The sequence below is a fragment of the Ornithorhynchus anatinus genome, chromosome 3, assembly GCF_004115215.2.
Source record: "Ornithorhynchus anatinus isolate Pmale09 chromosome 3, mOrnAna1.pri.v4, whole genome shotgun sequence".
NCBI classification, from domain to species: domain Eukaryota; kingdom Metazoa; phylum Chordata; class Mammalia; order Monotremata; family Ornithorhynchidae; genus Ornithorhynchus; species Ornithorhynchus anatinus.
Window position 1 is genome coordinate 86574840 of NC_041730.1, and position 19928 is coordinate 86594767.

General features: G+C 50.5%; 1 protein-coding gene across 1 annotated transcript in view; it reads right to left on the reverse strand.

The window, feature by feature from the left end:
• Positions 1 to 19928, reverse strand: part of ADAMTS14 (ADAM metallopeptidase with thrombospondin type 1 motif 14) — a 70228-nt gene that overhangs the window by 29055 nt on the left and 21245 nt on the right. The window contains exon 4 of the mRNA XM_029059322.2: positions 17339 to 17535. Within this exon, the coding sequence (XP_028915155.1) occupies positions 17339 to 17535 (197 nt within the window). The remainder of the gene's footprint in view (positions 1 to 17338; positions 17536 to 19928) is intronic.

A 19928-nucleotide genomic window follows, 5' to 3' on the forward strand; every position in this document is an offset into this window, starting at 1 on the left:
AGAACTTGGTATATAGTAAGTGCTTAGCTAATGACACAGTTATTATTATTATTATTTGGGAACATACAATAGAAGTCAAAGTGAATTCCCACTGTTTCTGAGGGCTGGTAGCAAGTGGACAGGCAGCTGGTTGGATTCAAACAGGGCTGATAAGATTTGGTAGACAACCCCTGGCTCCCAATGAGCCAAAGTCACTCCATTGCCTTAGAAGGAGTTCTGGGAAAGGGAGCCAATCCAGGGAGATGAAAGGTGATATCAGAATTGCCTTGAAGCATGGCCTAGTGTAAATAATAATAATGTTGGTATTTGTTAAGCGCTTACTATGTGCCGAGCGCTGTTCGAAGCGCTGGAGTAGACACAGGGGAATCAGGTTGTCCCAGGTGGGGCTCACAGTCTTAAACCCCATTTTACAGATGAGGTAACTGAGGCACAGAGAAGTTAAGTGACTTGCCCAAAGTCACGCAGCTGACAAGTGGCTGAGCCGGGATTCGAACCCATGACCTCTGACTCCAAAGCCCGGGCTCTTTCCACTGAGCCACGCTGCTAACAGCACGGACCTGAGAGTCAGACACCTGCGTCCTAACCCTGGCTCTGCCATTTGTCTGCTATGTGACCTTGGGCAAGTCACTTCACTTCTCTGGGCCTCAGTTTCCTCATCTGTCAAATAGCGATTTTAGATTGTGAACTCTATGTGGGACAGGGACTGTGTCCAACCTGATTTGCTTGTATCGATTTCAGTGTTGGGTATAGGGCCTGGCAAATAGGAAGCGCTTAATTGTTATTATTACATTTATTCTTAAACGGTGAGCCCCATATTTGTCTGATTTGACTGTCTCTTGTCCACCTCAGTGTTTAGCACAGTGACTGGCACATATTAAGCATTTAAAATCCCCCACAACTTTGACTATTATTGAAAGTCTTGAGAAAGTATGGTGGCAGGGGAAACACAAACAGGAAGTGTCTTAAACGTGGACACTTGGGCAAAGGCCCATTTGGCTTGAGAATGGAAATTGGTGTTTCCTCTCCATTTCTCAGAGCCGACCCCTGCTTCCCCCGCCTCTTCCCCGGTTCCTGGACAGCAGAGGTCACATCCTCCTAGGATGGGAAGCAGGACCCAGATGCAAGAGACCCTGGGGTTGGAACTGAAGGACCGGGACAGAGGCTTGATCAGGTACCCCAACCCCAGCCATGAGGGGCAGCCAGGCAGAACTCAACACCAATCACCAAAACATCACAAACAGGCAGGAAGTGGGCATCTCCACCACTTTACTCCCCACCCCCAAACCCTCCATAAAACGCTCCAGCTCCTATAGCAGGTGACCACCAGGCCAGATTTTTCTCCGGCAGGTGAAGGGATGACCAAGGAAGCCTGGGCCCCATACTCTGCCCTCTCACAACTAGCGACATTGAAAATCCTCCCAGGAGCCTCCAGCAGGGCACCCCAAAGTTTGTAAGGGAAAGAGTGTCTTGCATTTGGATTTGCTCCCTTTATTCACCATTCTCTCAGCCCCATAGCACTTGTGTACCTAGCCAAAATGTATTTATTTATATTAATACCTATCGATCGATCAAGCTCGTTGTGGACAGGGAACATTTCTACCAACTCTGTTTTATTGTACTCTCCCAAGCACTTAATACAAAGCTCTGAACCCAGTAATTGCTCAGTAAACACAATTGATTGATTGAACGTGCAAGAAAGTCTCCACTCCCTGAAGTCATTCCAGGACATGCTTCCAGGCTGCCCGAGGAGTCCAGAAAGAATAGAATCCAGATTCCCAAGCCTCGCCACTCGTGGGCTGAAAGGCCGGGCCCCGCTGGCTTTGCCTAAACAGAAACAGACTTGGCCTGACGCTCTCGCAGCTCTGCAGTGACACTGCTCCAGGCCCCGCAAGAGACCTCAGCCCAGCCCCCGTCTGGGCTGCTGGAGACTTTACTCTGCCCGGGAAAGCCATTCCTCTTGGAAAAAAAGAAAAAGAGTACTGCCAGCAACTTCTAGGCAAGGAAGGGGAGGCTCGTCATCAAGACATTCCCTGCAGGAGGCCCCCAGGATAAGCCTGGAGAGAAACCTCAGACTACGAACACTAGCTCAGAGAATATTAGGCAGAGGATGCAAGACACTGTTTCTAATGTAGGCAAGCAAACAGACACTAGCCTGTAAATAATGGTGGGTGAGGGTCCTGACAGGTGAGACTTGCCCCCTTCTCTTCTCCCTCCCAACACCCTGCTGCAAGGGGCAAGGACACAGTGTGGTGTTGGGTTAAGTGTGGATTGGGATCGCTCTCCTCTGGATCTGGGCTAGTTCAGCCCTCGCCAGGAGACACCATCTGGAAGCTGCTTAGGTGGAGTCTGTAATTCCTTGGGAAAGACAATTGAGAATCGGCTTCTGCTCCTCTCCACTCTTGCTCTGAAGAACCCAGAAATCTTTCGGTCCAAACCACCCCACTCCACCCGGCTTGAGCCAGAGGAGCTCCCCAGCCATTCTGTATACCTGGTGAAGCATAATAAAAATAGTGGTACTTGTTAAGCACTTACTATGTGCTAGGAACTCTTCTAAGCACTGGGATAGATATAAGATAATCAGGTTGGATACATCCCTGTCCCACGTGAGGCTCATGGTCTTAATACCCATTTTACAGATGAGGAAAGTGAGTCATAGAGAAGTGACTTGCTCAAGGTCACCCAGCTCAGAGAAGCGGCAGAGCCGGGATTAGAACCCAGGTCCTCTGACTTCCAGACCCATGCTCTTTTCACTAGGCCATGGTGTTTCTCATTCTAGAAGACAGTCCCCAGGTCCAGGCTGCAGGAATTCCACGCTTCAGGTTCACCCTGCCTACCTGGCTCCCTCTTCAAAAGGTAAGGGAGAGTGGTTCTGGAAGGCTATGGAGAGGGCCCACCTTGTCTGGCCTCTTTTTCTCTCTGGGGGTTAGAGCCTTGGAGCTGCTGGTGGTGATGAGACAGCAGAGGCCCCATTTAAAGGAAAAACTCCCATGGCTCACAAAACGACTCAGCATTTGCCAAAACAATAATGTGGTTGTTACCCATCTGAGCTTCTGGGGAGTTTCCCGGGATCTTGGGATTCCAGCTGGACAGGCAACAAAGTCGGATGGGTGGAAAGTGGTCCAGAGCAGGACATGTCTGATGAGCTCCAACACCCCTGCCTTCCTTTGCCGCCTCCCTCTCCTGGCCTGTCTCCTCTTATTTCTCTCTCTCTCTCCCTCAGCAGAGAAAGTAGCCCGCTCCCTGTGAGCCTGGCAGAGCAAAAGGTAGCAGAGAAAAGCACTAAACCTAGAAAACTGATAGAGACGCGGTGGATGAAACACCAATCTAGGAGCAAGGGAAACCAGCGGCCTAGAAGGGAGGTGGTGGGGCATTTTGAGAGGACTGCAGCAGAGCTCCTGGATTGACCCTTCGTCCTTCCCCAATCACTCGATTGATGATATTTCTTGAACACTTACTGTGTGCAGAGCACTGTACTCAGGGCCTTAGGAGAGTATAACACAGTTGGTAGACACACTCCCTGCCCGCAAGAAGCTTGCAGCCTAGTTGGGGAGACAGACGCTAAAACTAGTTATAGATAAGAGAAGCAACTAAGTATAAGGGTATGCCCATAAGTATTGGGGTAGTGGGTGGGGGACAGGGGACAGGTGGCATCTGGTCTAGAGTCCCTGGCCCCCATCCTTCCCCAAAGGTAGGCACAGGGCATGAATGGTAAGGGGGCTCGGCAGGAAAGGCTCCCAGTGGCCCCTGCTGGATAGAGTCCATCCTTCTGTCACAAAAGTTAGTAAATCAGTCAATCGTATTTATTGAATGCTTACTGTGTGCAGAGCACTATACTGAGTGCATACTGACCTTGCCCTCCAAGGGCAGGCAGAAGTGGGGCTTCCTTTCTTCTCACCTCACACAACCAGAGAAAGCAAGTCCCAACAATGTGAACTGACCTGTGGCAAAGCCCATAAGGCCCTGACTCTAGTCCACTGGTCTCCAGGTCCCAAGCCCGGCCTGAAAGTCAGCCTGAAGTGACCATTCAACATGAACTGGAAAACCCCGGAGATACGGAGACTGGAGGCAGAGGCAAGAGACGGGCAAGGAAGGAATACACAGTAGTGGGAAACCAGAGTGAGGACAAGCAAGGCAGGGGGAAAGGAAAAGGTGTGAACTGCCCCAGGCCTGGCCAAAGGATGGACCGAGGGGCTGGCTGAGATTGCCGAAGGACTGGCTGTTAGCTCCGTTGAGGGACTTCCAAGAACTGGGCCCCAAGCCTGCCCCTGGAAAGGCAAATGGGCAGGACCTCAAAGCCAGGGTGGCCTAACTGCCCCTTCCCTTCCCTCCTCTCCCTTTCCCTCCCAGAAACCATCCACTTGGCCCGGGGCCCTCAGGATGTCCCTCAGTGGTCTCACAGCTGGACCCACCATCTGGGGCCAAAAGCAATGAGATGCAAGTCGCGGAGGTGAGACACCAGTTCAAGTTGCCGGGGAGGACCTGGGCTGCAGGGAGAGGGACAGAAAAGGCCCAGAAAAGTCCACATGGGAAGGCAGCTTGTTTCTGCCAACAGCACTTTCCAATTCCGGCTCAACCAGGAAAACCCCTTCTCCGCCCCTGACAACTCCTGCAGGATTAATCCCTCACCACCGGGCGCCTGCCTGACTTGAACTTGGCTCTAAGTTAAAGAGGACCAGGAGGAGGGGGCAGAGGGGAGGGGAAAAAGGATGAGAAGGTGGTGGAGGCAGAGGAAGAGGAGGAGGAAGAAGAGGAGAGGGAGGAGGGGAAGAGGAGGGGAAGGAGGAAAAAGAGGATAAAGAGGAAGAGGAGGAGGAGGTGAGGAATTATTTTTCCCCTAGCCTCCTCTGAGGTTCCTTCCCCCTAATTGCCCCTAATCAATGGCAAGGATTGAGTTACTCCCCAGCCCGCCTCCTGCTGCTGTGCCACTGTTTTCTGGCCCAGATTCCAGCCCGCCAAAGTAGAACAGCAGAGCTGTTGATGGACGCTTTTCAGAACCTTTGCAACTAGGGGTGAAACAGCGTGGCCTAGTGGATAGAGTATGAGCCGGGGAGTCAGAGATCCGGGTTCCGTGTGACCTTGGGCAAATCACTTTGCTTCTCCGTGCCTCAGTTGCACATCTGTAAAATGGGGATTAAGGCTGTGAGCCCCATGAAGGACAGAGCCTGTGTCCAACTCAGTTTGCTTGTATCCACCCCAGCACTTAGTACAATGTCAGGCACACAGTAAGCAATTAACATATACAGCAATTATTATTAGGGGTTCAAGTGGCACGGGTCTTCCATATTGAGGGCCTCACAAGCTGGCCAGGCCTCTGACACCTCCTCTGGACCCTAGCCCGGGGAGCCCAAGCCAGCCCCGGGTTGGCAGGGTTCCCTGGGGCAGTGCCCAACTGCAGCCTGAGGCCACCTGCCTCCCACTATGTCGTGGCCCAGTCCGCTGGGCTCCCAGCCCAGCAAGATGGCTCCTTTCCTGGGAGATGCCCGCTGGTCAGTGAGGGTTGGTATCCCCGCTCCCCAGGCTCCCAGCATACCACCCGAGGTTGATCTACTGAGCTGCAGGGCTCAGACACCCACTGCGGAATTGGCATGAAGGCAGGGGTGCTAACCTGACTCTCATTCGAAGACCAACTCTTCAGAAATTCATGTTCATATCCAGAGTGAAAATCTTCATTTTTACCATTAAACAACAGATCTGTAATTTATTTTAATGTCTGTTTCCTTCACTTGACTGTAAACTCCTTGAGGGCAAGGCTCATGTCTACCATTCTATTGTGCTCTGCACACACTAAGTACTCAGAAAATACCATTGATTGACTGGATATGTGGTTAATTTTTTTATAACATTTACGATTTTTAATGAGCCTTTGCTGAAGGCTTGGTCTGTAAGCAGGTGGCTTTAATGAACACTGCACTATCTCCACTGTCTCCACTGCACTACCCAATAATAATGATGGCATTTGCTAAGCGCTTACTTTGTGCCAGGCAATGTACTAAGCGTTGGGGTGGATGCACGCAAATTGAGTTGGACACAGTTCCTGTCTCACAAGGGGCTCACAGTTTCAATCCCCATTTTACAGATGAGATAATGGAGGCCCAGAGAAGTGAAGTGACTTGTCCAGAGAAGTATGACTTGTCTGCACACAGCAGACAAGTGGGGGTGCTGGGATTACAACCCATGACCTTCTGACTCCCAGGCCCATGCTCTATCCACTACGCCATGCTGCTTCTCTTAAATGTGGTGGCCACCACTGCATTAGACTTCAAGCTTCTTGAGGGCAGGCACTCCTGGCCCTCTTGACTTTCCCCACCTAAGTGTCACACCCCATACCCAGAGGGGCGAGGGGTTGTACTAGGAGTTGGTGGTCTCTCTCTTCTAGAGAAGGCTGATGAGGCTCCCCCTGCCCCCCGAAGATGCAGTTGTGGTGGGGTCAGGGAAGGGAAAGAAGGGAGGAAGGGAGAGACAGAAAGAGACTGGACCCCAAAGCAGCTTCTGCTCCACCGCCAGGAACCACAACGGCTTTGCCTGCCCGCCCGTGTGTCGGGTCGGTTTTCCACCTGGCTGCCAAGGCCGAACCAGGGATTCAGTTTACTGATGACTCCAAGTCAGGCCCACTGCATCAAAAGAGCCCATGCTCTCTCTGTTCACCCAGCTGCTGCCCAGCAAGATTGCCACCCAACTAGTTTCGATCCTCAGACTGCTCTGGCCCCCAGCTTCCCCTTGTTTCCCTCATCCTTCGGGCAGAATTGTTAACGAGACATTACTTGTGTGCAGATGGGCACCTCTGATCTGGGCAGCAGTCATTTCCCACTTTCAACCCCATGAATAGGCCAATGAGGGCCCGTGATCATACCTGGAAGCCAGGGACCACATTTGGGGATTCCTTCTTCTATGGGCTGCTGGCTGCCACAATTCCCAACCTAGGAAGGACGATTTAATGACCCTGCCAGGCCAGCAGCCTGCAGGAAGTTGGCCTCCCAGGGGCCCGCTCCAAAGGAGGCTGGGGGGTCCTGGCCTGAGACTAACTCTGACGGCAGCCTGTCCTCTGGGCCCTGGGGAGGGAAGCCTGCCCAAGGGTCAAGGGCAAATGTTGTTCAATCCCATCCAAGAAGCTCCCGCTCAAACCGGTGCCAGAGCAGAAAGCTGAACCTCTACCAGCATGAAAGCCTTTTCTGTGGCTTTGCCATCCTCCATTCTCTGACATCCTTACATTAAATATCTGTCACACTCTGAGCAACCAACGGACAATTACTCTCCCCACTTCAAAGCCTTACTGAAAGCACATCTCCTCCAAGAAGCCTTCCCATACTAAGTCCCATTTTTCCTCATCTCCCACTCCCTTCTGCATTATCCCGACTTTCTCCCTTTGCCCTTCCCCCTTCTCCCCACTCACAGCACTTATGTGTATATCTGTAATTTTATGCGTTTAACCTGATGTCTGTCTCCCCGCTTCCAGACTGTTAGCTCGTTGTGGGCAGGGATTGTCTTTATTGCCATACTGTTCTTTCCCAAGTGCTTAGTACAGTGCTCTGCCACCATAAGAGCTCAATAAATATGGTTAAATGAATGAATTAATCACTCAGCACCAGCCCAGGCCCAGACAACTCTGATATGGACCAGATCTAGGGGCCTCCATCTCCACACAAATTATGAGATTCCTCCACGTCTACACCTCTCCCCGCTGCCCCTCCCCTTTAGCTTTCACAGCCCCAGCCCAGAACAGGTTTAACTATTTTCCTAAATGGTAGAAGGCTGAGTAAAGACATCCTCCAAATCTCCAAATGGGACTTCTGCAAGTCCTGCCTTCCTGCTAACTTTCAAACTCCAATCGGTTCAGTGGATGGGTGGGCTCGAAGTCACATTCATCCTCCTAAGGCCGAGGCTGGAGCCATACAAGGGTTTCCAGAGAAACCCCAAACTAGGTCCTCCAGGACGAGGGGAGAGATGGAGGTGAGGAGGGCGCTGGAAGGGGAACAGAGGGTACCTCCCCATACATTCTGGCCAGTAGGTCGGCTCAGCTCTATGGTGAGAAAACAAAATCTGGAAGCATTCCTAGCCAGTATCGGGCTCTATTAATGACCTCAGTGAAAGGGACCCTTTGTCCTCCTGCTCCCTTTCGCCTCCCACCTCCTCCCTTCTCTCAAAAATACTAAGTCCACTGCTGAATCCGTGATGCCTTGCGGGTCTCCTTAGATAGAGGAAGGGAGTGCTAGGAGTCTTGTTTCCCAAGGGACCAGCTGCTGCTGACACTTCACAGACCAGCCATCCACTGTAATAGCGGTGGTAACGGGAAGCAGCAGGGACACCGCAAAAAGCCAGGAGTGGGACAAGCTCGGTCATCACCTTCGATGGCGAAAGTGGCAGTGATGTTGATGATGATGATGACTCCGACAGTTACTGTCAATCTCTCTGGTATTTTCTAGCTCCTTCCCAGCAAGCTGCTCCAGGGGTTTGTGAACCACCCTGGGCCCAGGTCTCCCCAGAGCAGAGGAGATGAGGAAGAATGGTTTGTGCCTCAGAGTTGCACACAGCGCAAGAGTCTGGACCTCCTGTGGACTTCGTGGATGCACAGAACTTAACGAGGTCCCAGAAATCATCTCCAGAGGGAGCAGAATGGGAACCCAGGTCACCATCTCCTAGCTGGGTCCATTTCCTAGGAGATACTGCTGCCCGGGGGGTGCTGGGATCACTCCAGAGAATGGGTTCCCTTTCCATTCCCACACCCAGCCTCGCTGGCCCATGTTCTTTCGTCCTGACAGGCCCAGTCACTCTCAGACCCCATCACCTCCCTTCTTATTTCTAGCCATGTGCCAGCTGCACCCTGTTCACTGGGGCAGTGGACACAGATCCTCCTGCTCCCCTCAACTTCCTCCATGAACTGTCCTGAACCCCCTTAGAGGGACTGGAGATGCACAGTTCAGTGGAGAAACAAGCCCCATTCTCCCGTTACCCCCACTATTACCTTTCTGGGCTAGTTTCCAGTGCAGTGATCCAAGGAGAATGGGGCTAAACTGAGAGGAGGAGGATGAGCAGGAAAAGAAGAGGAGATGGAGGAGGAGGGGGAGGAGGAGGACAACGAGGAGGAGGATGAGAAGGAAAAGGAGGAGGAGGAGGAGGAGGAGAGGAGGGGAAGGAGGAGGAGCAGGAGGAGAAGGAGAGAGAGGAGAAGAAGAAGGAGAAAGAGGGGAAGCAGAAGGAGTGGGAGGAGGGTGGGGGGGAGAGGAGGTAGAGGAGTAAAAAGAGGAGGAAATGAAGGAAAAGGAGGAGGAGAGAAGATGGAGGAGCAGGAAGAGTAGGAGGGGCCTTGGCAGGTGCTGGCAGACCCCAGGCTAGTTCCGGTTTTCCAGCTGTCTCCTCATTAGGCTGAAAGCTCCTTGAGGCCAGGGATCAGTGCTTAGAACAGTGCTCGGCATATAGTAAGCACTTAATACCATCATTATTATTATTATTATATCTAATTGTATTCTGAAAGGAGAACATGGGGTTTCCTCTGGAGAAGCAGTGTGGTTTAGTGGAAAGAGCACGTGCCTGGGAGTCAGAGGACTTGGGTCCAAATCCTGGTTCCTCCAATTTTCTGCTGTGTAACCTTAGATAAGTCACTTCATTTCTCTGTGCCTCAGTTCCCTCATCTGTAAAATGGGGATTAAGGCTGGGAGCCCCATGTGGGACAGGGACTGCGTCCAACCTGATCATCTTGTATCTACCCCAGGGCATAGTAAAGTGACTGGCAAAAAGCAGTGCTTAACAAATGTCATGAAAAAAGCAAAAACAAAAGACTGAAGGACAATGAGCAGGAGGAAAATGATAATGGAGGGGGAAAAGGTCAGAGCTGAGCAGAAGGGAAGATGGGCATCAGGAAAACTCTCAAATCAGGATCTCCAGCATCATGCAGAACCAAAGTGAGGGAAGGACCGGCTCTTTCAATTGCAGGAAACCCCTTGGGATGGATCCACTGACCCTGGCTTTCCCTCCTGGACAAAAGGAAGGATGAGCAACATGTCTCTTCTCTTCGTCCCAGCCTTGGAGGGGTTTCTGTGGGCTAGCCCTCAGCTCCAGAGACTTCTGTTCTGGCCTAAGATAGCCTATCCAGTTCAGGGTCAGAAGTCAGGCAGGCACTGACCCCAAGAACTGGGGCCTAGAGAGTGGAGCCCTTGGGTTTTTTCCACATAAGCTCACCTACCAGAGCAGGAGGTCCTGGGCCAGAGGTCCTCTGACCTCTCTTCAACCCCTCACCTCCCCAGATGCCAGCCCCCTCCCACTCAATCCCAACCATCCTGTTCACAGCTCCAGGCCACAGACCCTGGCTAGAAACTCAGCCTGGGGAAGAACAGAAGCTTTCTGCACTTGCTGGACTGCAAACCCCTGTCCTGGAGGACAGGAGAAAATGTCTACTCACTCTATAGTACTCTCCCAAATGCTTAATACAGTGCTCAACACACAGTAGGTGATCCCAGCTCTGCCAGTTGTCAGCTGTGTGACTATGGGCAAGTCACTTCTCTGGGCCTCAGTTACCTCATCTGTAAAATGGGGATTAAGATTGTGAGCCCCATGTGGGACAACCTGATTCCCCCATGTCTCCCCCAGGGCTGAGAAGCAGCGTGGCTCAGCGAGAAGCAGCGTGGCTCAGTGGAAAGAGCACGGGCTTGGGAGTCAGAGGTCATGAGTTCGAATCCCAGCTCTGCCACTTGTCAGCTGTGTGACTGTAGGCAAGTCACTTCACTTCTCTGTGCCTCAGTTACCTCATCTGTAAAATGGGGATTAACCGTGAGCCTCACGTGGGACAACCTGATTACCCTGTATCTACCCCAGCGCTTAGAACAGTGCTCGGCACATAGTAAGCGCTTAACAAATACCAACATTAGAACAGTGCTCTGCACATAGTAAGCGCTTAACAAATACCAACATTATTATTATTATAAGGCCTGCTTGGACAGGAGATTGCTTCTTACCCAATACAGATAAGGCCTGCTTGAAGAGTCTCTTTTGTCATTGAAGAAAACACACTTGTCCGAGTTCTTTTGTGATCGGCCACTTCTCCTGTACGTTGCAAATAAAGGCACAGCCAAACGGGAGAGGGGGGTCGTTGTGTCACTCGTACCTCTCCGGGAGGTGAACGGGCACTCGGTCACCTTCCTCCCTTTTCTGATCTATCCAACACTGTCTCTGAGTGTTATTTTCCTTGCTTGTGTCACCACCTTGGGTTCGACTCCTCCCTGCCTTTTAGTCCCATTCCCTTTTCGAGTACAGTAACCAATACCAACCTTCTTCTTCTCTGGGCCTCAGTTCCCCCATCGGGAAAATGGGGTCTGTATCATCTGTGGCCGAACTGTCCATTCCAAGCGCCTGGTCCAGTGCTCTGCACAGAGTAAGCGCTCAATAAATACTATTGAATGAATGAAGCAGAGAGAAGCAGCGTGGCTCAGTGGAAAGAGCAGGGGCTTTGGAGTCAGAGGTCATGGGTTCGAATCCCGGCTCGGCCCATTTGTCAGCTGTGTGACTTTGGGCAAGTCACTTCACTTCTCAGTGCCTCAGTTACCTCATCTGTAAAATGGGGATTAAGACTGTGAGCCCCACGTGGGACAACCTGATTCCCCTGTGTCTACCCCAGCGCTTAGAACAGTGCTCTGCACATAGTAAGCGCTTAACAGATACCGACATTATTATTATTAAACAATAAATATGATCGACCGACCGACTGCTTCCCTCTGCCGCACCTCCAGCTTGGAAGAGGCCCCGGGGTCAGGGTTTTTGTAGCCACCAGCTTCTCCCTTCTGCTTTGCCTGTATTTTATTAAGCTTTATTAAGCCCTTACTGTCCGTCAAACACTGTTCTGAACCCCCCAGCCCCTAGGTGTAGATCTGTATATATCTGCCATTTATTTATTGAGATTAATGTCCGTCTCCCCCTCCGGACCGTGAGCTCACCGTGGGCAGGAATATGTCGATTTGTTGTTATATTGTACTCTTCCAAGCGTTATATGGCGCTCTCCCCATGAGAACCAGCACGGGGTAGTGGGAATTGGGGTGGTTGTGTCCACCGCGGCACTTAGTACAGTGTCTGGCACATAGTAAACGTTTAACAGATACCATGATGATTATATATATTTTCGTTACCCTATTTATGTTGTTAATGAGCTGTACATCACCCCGATTCTATTTGTTTGCTATTGTTTTAATGAGACGTTCATCCCCGCGATCCTATTTATTGCCATTGTTCTCGTCTGCCCGTCTCCCCCGATTAGACCGTGAGCCCGTCAAACGGCAGGGGCTGCCTCTATCTGTTGCCGATTTGTACATTCCAAGCGCTTAGTACAGTGCCCTGCACATAGTAAGCGCTCAATAAATACTATTGAATGAATCAATAAGTACTATGGAGAGTTTGACTGCACCCTCCTCTGACCTCTTGGGAGAAGAGGGCTCAGAGGGCCTGAGCTCTCTGAGGTATTTCTGTTTGTCAAAGTTGCTTGCTGGAGGGGTTTTCCCATGGATTTCTCCTCGGGTCCAGGGGCCTGTGGACAAAGTAGCTTACTAGAAACTTTCTTTTTATGATAAATCCTCAGGAAGCTGCCCCTTCCCCTCCTGCCCAAGCTGGCGGTCGTTGCCTTGGATGGTAGAGAATAGACCCTGCCCTAGGGATGGGTGGTGGAGCCCTGAACCCCAAGGTTGACTGGACCAAAGAATGAGGTAGTAAGAAGGCTGGAAGAAGTCACTTTGCTTGTATAAAGAAACAGGCCTCCTCTTCTCCTCCCCCTCCTCCCAGCTCCCTGACCAAAACCCAAGATAGAGGCAGCTGGGGTGGGCAGAACAGACGGTCCACTCTCGCTGCCTGACCTGGACTCCTTAAAGATTGGGCTGGGAGCATCTCCTCTAGATCACCCGTCAGATGATTGCCCATCTCCCCGCTGCTCCCTCCTCTTCTCCTGCCATCTCGGATTCTTTGGTCTCCCCTGCCAAGCTGCCTCGGCCCAGGGCCTGCTGCCTGGGGAACGTTTGGTCCTCTCCAAACCGCTGGCGGCGGCACAGACGGAAGCGTGGCCCCTGCCGGGATACCGGCTTTCCCCGCGGAGCTCAGCGCTCCTGCTCCAGCCTGGCCGGGCCCGAGCTGCCAGATCATTAAGTCCCTTTGTTTCCCCTCCTCTCCTTTACTCTCCCGCCCACCCGCTGGCTTCCGGGCCAGGCCCCAGCCACCGGACCCAGCCTTGAGCTGATGGGATTACTGTCTAGTTGTGTGGTCCTCGGTGTTGGGGTTTTGATTTACAGCTGCTGGGAAAGGCGCGGATCCAGCTCTCTTGCCCTCCAGTGGACTCCTCCTCAGGGAGGCCCATATGGGGGCTGCTCTGTCCAAGGGTCTTCCAGGCCAGGAGGGCCTCGCTCTCCAGATAGGCCACATGTGACTGTGCTGTTCCAAGCATACCAAAATGATAGTATTGTTGCAGAGACTGCTAGCTGCCTGTGTGTTTTTTTTAATGGTATTTGTTAAGCGCTTTAGAGATCCAAACATATCCCTCATGCCTTCTTAATCATAATAACAATAATAGAGGTAGTGGTTTATGGTATTTGTTAAGCATTTACTATGTGCTAGGCACTGTACTAAGCACTGGGGTTGATACAAGATAATCAGGCTCACCATTTTAATCCCCATTTTAGATGCAGGAACTTAGGCACAGAGAATAATAATAATAATGTTGGTATTTGTTAAGCGCTTACTATGTGCAGAGCACTGTTCTAGCGCTGGGGTAGATACAGGGTAATCGGGTTGTCCCACTTGAGGCTCACAGTCTTAATCCCCATTTTCCAGATGGGGTAACTGAGGCACCGAGAAGTTAAGTGACTTGCCCAAGGTCACACAGCAGACAAGTGGCAGAGTCGGATTTAGAACCCAGGTCCTTCTGACTCTCAGACCCATGTTCTATCCACTAGGCTACGCTGCTTCCCTTACTAAGTGCCAAGCACTTGCTAAGCTCTGGAGTAGAGATCAATCAATCGATGGTATTGAGTGCTTACTGTCTTCTGAGCACTTTCTGGACAATTTGGTGGAGTACAATACAATAGATCCCTGCCCAAAAGGATCTTACAGTCTGTGGGGTGGAGGATGTGGACATTAGAAGAACTTACAGCTATGTACATAATCAATGATATTTACTGAGTGCTTACTGAATGCAGAGCACTGTACTAAGTGGTTGGGAGAGTACGAGACAGGAAAGTTGGTAAATACATTCCCTGCCCTCAACAATAAATGCTGTGGGGTTGAGGGTGAGATGAATAAGCAAGTGTTTACTGGTTACAAATCCTAGTGCCAGGGCAACACAGAAAGTAGAAGGAGATTAGGGCATAGAGGAGGAATGCTTTTTGGAGGAAATGTGATATTAATAAGGCTTTGAAGGTGGGGAGAATGGTGATCTGTCGGATATGAAGGGGGAGGGAGTTCCACACCAAAGTCAAGATGTAGGCGAGAGGTCGGCGGTGAGACAGACGAGACTGCGATAGTGTATGTTGGTGTTTGAGGAGCCAAGTGGGTGGGACAGGTTGTAGTAGGAAAAGGCAATCAGGCTCCAAGAGAAACTCGAAGTCTAAGGGATAGTCACAGGCTGGGCTGAGGCAGAGAGCCAAGGAGAGGTCCTTTTGGGACGGGGGGGGCGATACAGGACTGCCAGACCCACCCACTGTCCACCTGGCCCAGGACTCGGGGTCTGCTAGCGGCAAGGGGACTCTGCTCGGATGAGCAGGGAGATGACTGCCACGCTGGACACCTGGTGCTCTAGAATCTGCACTCTTCATTCAGCCCTCCGTCAGTCCCACAGCACTTAAGTACATATCAGTAATTTGTTTACTTATAATAATATCTGTCTCCCCCTTTGGACTGTAAGCTCACTGTGGGTGGGGGGGAACATATCTGTCAACTCTTTTGTTTTGTACTCTCCCAAGTGCTCAGTACAGTGCTCTGCACACAGTAAACACTCAGTAAATATGAATGAATGAATGAATGAATACAACTGACTGGTTGATTAATTGATAGGCACATGTCCATCCCTATAGATAGTGGAACTCTGAACGGAACCATACCCGGGCACGGGAGAGTGAAGGAGGTGCCAAAGATCTCAGGGCAGCGGTCTCTGCCAACTGCTCTCTGCCTTCTCCTACCATTCCTCCTCTCTGGGTAGCCTGCAAACAAAATACTACGGTCACCCCTATCAGCCCTGGCATGTGATGGAAGGGCTATGCCAAGGCCAATAATAATAACAATAATGGTATTTTTTAAGCACTTACTATGTGCCAGGAATTGTACAGAGCACTGGGGTGGATACAAGTAAATTGGGTCCCTGTCCCACTTGGGGCTCACAGCCTTGATGGGGTATACCGATGATATTGGCTCAGTGGAAAGAGCACGGGCTTTGGAGTCAGAGATCATGGGTTCAAATCCCGGCTCTGCCACTTGTCAGCTGTGTGACTGTGGGCAAGTCACTTAACTTCTCTGTGCCTCAGTTACCTCATCTGTATAATGGGGATTAAGACTGTGAGCCCCACGTGGGACAACCTGATTCCCCTGTGTCTACCCCAGCGCTTAGAACAGTGCTCTGCACATAGTAAGCGCTTAAAAAAGATAGCATAATAATAAGAAGAACTATGGTATTTGTAATTGCTTACTATGTGCCAAACGCTCTACTAAATGCTGGGGTAGATAAAAGATAATCATATCCTAATGGGATTCACAACCTAAGGAAGAGAGGGATCAGGTATTGAATCCCCATTTTACGGATGAGGTAACTGAAGCACAAAGTAGTGAAGTGATTTGCCCAAGGTCACACAGCAGACAAACAACAGACCTGGAATTAGAACCCAGGCCTCTGCCTCCAAGGTCTATGCTCTTTCCACTAGGCCACACTGCTTTCAATCTCTAGCCACTGCCACACGCAGACCAGCTGGAGAATCAGCATGGCTTAGTGGAAAGAGCATGGGCTTGGGAGTCGGAGGGCATGGGTTCTAATCCCAGCTCTGCCACCTGTCTGCTGTGTGACCTTGGGCAAGCCACTTAACTTCTCTGTGCCTCAGTGACCTCATCTGTAAAATGGGGATTAAGACTGTGAGCCCCACATGGGGCAACCTGATTATCTTGTATCTACTCCAGCACTTAGAACAATGCTTGGCACACAGTAAGTGCTTAGAAAATACCATAATTATTATTATTACCAGCTGGGCATTCAGAAGTGACACAGGGAAGTTGACCACCGGAACAAATGTAGAGTATTTACCAGTATCCCATCTTCCTCTCACTTCTGACTTTTCTCCCTCCTTACCAACCCTCTGCTCCCACCTCCCCCAAATCCTCGTTAAATCCGGAGCAGGGTGGGCAGTCTGAGCACAGAGAGTGTAAGCTCCTCCTGCAGACTGTAAGATCCTTGTGTGCAGGGATGGTGTCTACTGAATCTTGTATTGTACTCTCCCAATCAACCAATCATATTTATTTATTGAGCACTTAATACAGTAAGTGTTCGATAAATACCACTGATTGATTGATCAAAGCCAAAGAACAATAGCCATAGAAGCCACAGACCGGCAGAGCAAATGTTGACTATTTACCCGTAACCCATCATCTTTACTCTTCTGGCTTCTTTCCCTCCTTACCAACCCTCTGCTCCCACATCCCCAAATCCTCATTAAAGCCGGGAATTGGGCAAGTCACTTAACTTCTCTTTGCCTCAGTTATCTCATCTGTAAAATGGGGATTAAGACTGAGAGTCCCATGTGAGACATGGACTGTCGATTTGTACATTCCAAGCGCTTAGTACAGTGCTTTGCATGTACTAAGCGCTCAATAAATACTATTGAATGAATGAATGAATGAACTTCGTTTGCATATATCTACCCCAGGGCTTAGTACAGTGCCTGGTACATAGTAAGTGCTTAACAAATACCATTAAAAAAAAAAGATTCGCACCAGTGCTCCAGCGCTCAGCCCACTAACACTCCAGTGCTCTGCCACTCTTGGAAGGCATCTTTGTTCTGCCTAGCTCTTCCCACTGCTCATGTGGCTCCAACTTGTACACTTTCTTCCCCAGCCACATGGACCCCCAAATTAAGAGCTACTTAAGGAGTCAGAAAGGCAATTCTACTCACCAACTGAGTAGATGACTGAACCGAACAAGAGCCCACTTCCCCTCAAAGCCCCACGAAAGGGCAGAACCTGCCCTAACTTGCCAGCAAAACCATAACCAGAGCAGGAAAACCCCATAATCCTGAATTCCATGCTCCCCCCTTCCCCTGCCCTACCACCTCACCACCTTCCACCCCCAAGAACTCAGGCCAGGGTTGTAGCACATGATAAAAAAAACCCAAAACCTCACTATGTTCATGAGGGTGAGGACGTAGTTCTGGACATGCTCCTTTCCGTGGAAACGCACCACCGAGTCATCTACGGCCAGCAGCACCTCAATGTTGTAGTTGTCCTTCTTGGCATGCCGCCTCTTCCGGTCGGCTTCGCCCAGCTGGTCCTCAATCAGGTCCAGCAGGCTGGGGAAGTCACCCAGCCGAAAGGCGGGAACTGTGGGGAGGAGAAGGGGAGCAAAGAGACAGCTGTTTAGGATCGGGGCTACACCCCATCTTAGGTGCTGGACCCTCCCCACTGTGGATGTCTGCACCATGTCCATTTGCCCACCCCAGATGCCAGGAAAGACTTTGAGGGCCAGAGGTAGAGGGCACGTGTTTTCAACCAAAAGAGCCCTCCTGGAATTGGGTGGATTGGGCCAGGAGATCGGGGAGGGGGGACAGAAGTAAGAACTTGCATGATGTTGGTTCTGGAGATGGGCCGGGAGGCCTTGAATGACTGCTGGAGGGTAACAGAGGCAGGGCAGGTCCCCTACAAGCCCCCCACCCTCACTGTTAGCCCTCACTGAGGAGTGCCAACTCCAAATGAGTGCCTCCTGCATCTCTTTGTCTTTCTCCACTATCAAAGGTTCCAGTATCCCATGCCAGGGGACTCCTGCATTCCTGCCTGAGTGAATAATAACAATTGGGGTATTTGTTAAGTGTTTACTATGTGCCAAGTACTGTACTAAGCATTGGGGTAGATACAAGCAAATCAGGTTGGACATAATCTCTGTCCCACATTGGGCTCATAGTCTTAATCCCCATTTTGCTGTGAGAAGCAGCGTGGTGCAGTGGAAAGAGCACGGGCTTTGGAGTCAGGGCTCATGAGTTCGAATCCCAGCTCTGCCACTTGTCGGCTGTGTGACTGTGGGCAAGTCACTTAACTTCTCTGTGCCTCAGTTCCCTCATCTGTAAAATGGGGATTAAGACTGTGAGCCCCACGTGGGACAACCTGATTCCCCTAAGTCTACCCCAGCGCTTAGAACAGTGCTCGGCACATAGTAAGCGCTTAACAAATACCAACATTATTATTATTATTATTTTACAGATGAGGTAACTGAGGCAGAGAAGTGAAGTGACTTGCCCAAAGTCCCATAGCAGACTAGTAGTGGGAACAGAATTAGAACCTAGGTCCCTCTGACTCCCAGGCCAGTGCTCTATCCACTAGACCACACTGCTTCTCCAGTGAAAGTTTACTGTCTGGGCTAGTTGTGGGGGTGGCTATGAGTTGCACATGGCTGACCCAGCCATGTGAATGATTAACTGCAGGAGGGCCTATGCATGTTTGGTAATTAGGACTGTCAGTATGCGGTGGGGGGGATGATGTTTGGCGGGGAGAGAAGGGGGAAGGACAGGAGAAATTGCATCTCCTAGAGGCCTTCCTGACTAAGCCCTCATTTCCCTTATTTCCTCTCCCTTCTGTGTCACCTACGCACTTGAATTAGTACCCTTTTTAAGCACCTGATATTCACCTCACCCTCATTCCCACGAACTTATATTCACAGCCATAATTTATTTTAATGAATGTTTCTCCCCCCAGATGGTAAACTCTTGACGGCAGAGAACATATCTTCCAACTCTGTTGTACTGAACTTCGCCAAGTGCTTAGTAATAATGATAATAATGGTATTTGCTAAGGGCTTACTATATGTCAAGCACAGTTGTAAGTGCTGTGGTAGATACAAGCTAATCAGGTTGGATACTGTCCCTGTCCCACACGGGGCTCAAAGTCTTAAGCCCCATTTTACAGATGAGGACACTGAGGCACAGAGAAGTTAAGTGACTTGCCCAAGGTCACACAGCAGACAAGTGGCAGATCCGGAATTAGAACCCAGGTCCTTCTGACTCCCAGGCCCGTGCTCTATCTACCAGGCCATGCTGCTTATCATTGCACAATGCTCTGCACACGATAAGTGCTCAGTAAATATCACTGGTTGATTGGAATTCTGTGGGTTGTAATTATGTACTCTCCCGATCTTCTTTATTCCCTGAGAAATGAGAGCAGATTCTCCTTAATCGTCATCAGTGGTATTTGTTGAGCGCTTACTATGTGCAGAGCATTACTGTGTGCAGAGCACTGTACAAGCACTTGGGAGAGTACAATAAAATACAACACAACAGAGTTGGTAGTCATGTCCCCTGCCCACAACGAGCTTACGGTCTAGAGGGAGAGATTCACCTTGCACAGGATTGAGAGACTTGTGTGCTGATTGGCAGGCTGTGAGCCCAGCTCTGCTGAGTATAATCCTTGAGTACCTCGGCCTCTTCTTTCTTTTTTCTTTTTTTAATGGAATGTGTTAAGTACTTACTATGTGCCTGTCGCTGTACTAAGCGCTGGGGTAGATATAACTTAATCAGATCGAACACTATCCATGTCCCACATTGGGCACACAGTCTTAATCCCCATTTTACAGATGAGGTAACTGAGGCTTAGAAGAGTTAAGTAGCTTGCCCAAGATCACAGATCAGACAAGTGATGGAGCCGGGATTAGAACCCGGGTCCTCTGACTCTCAGGCCCATGCTCTTTCCATTAGGCAATGTTGTTTCTCAACAGCCAACATCCCTTC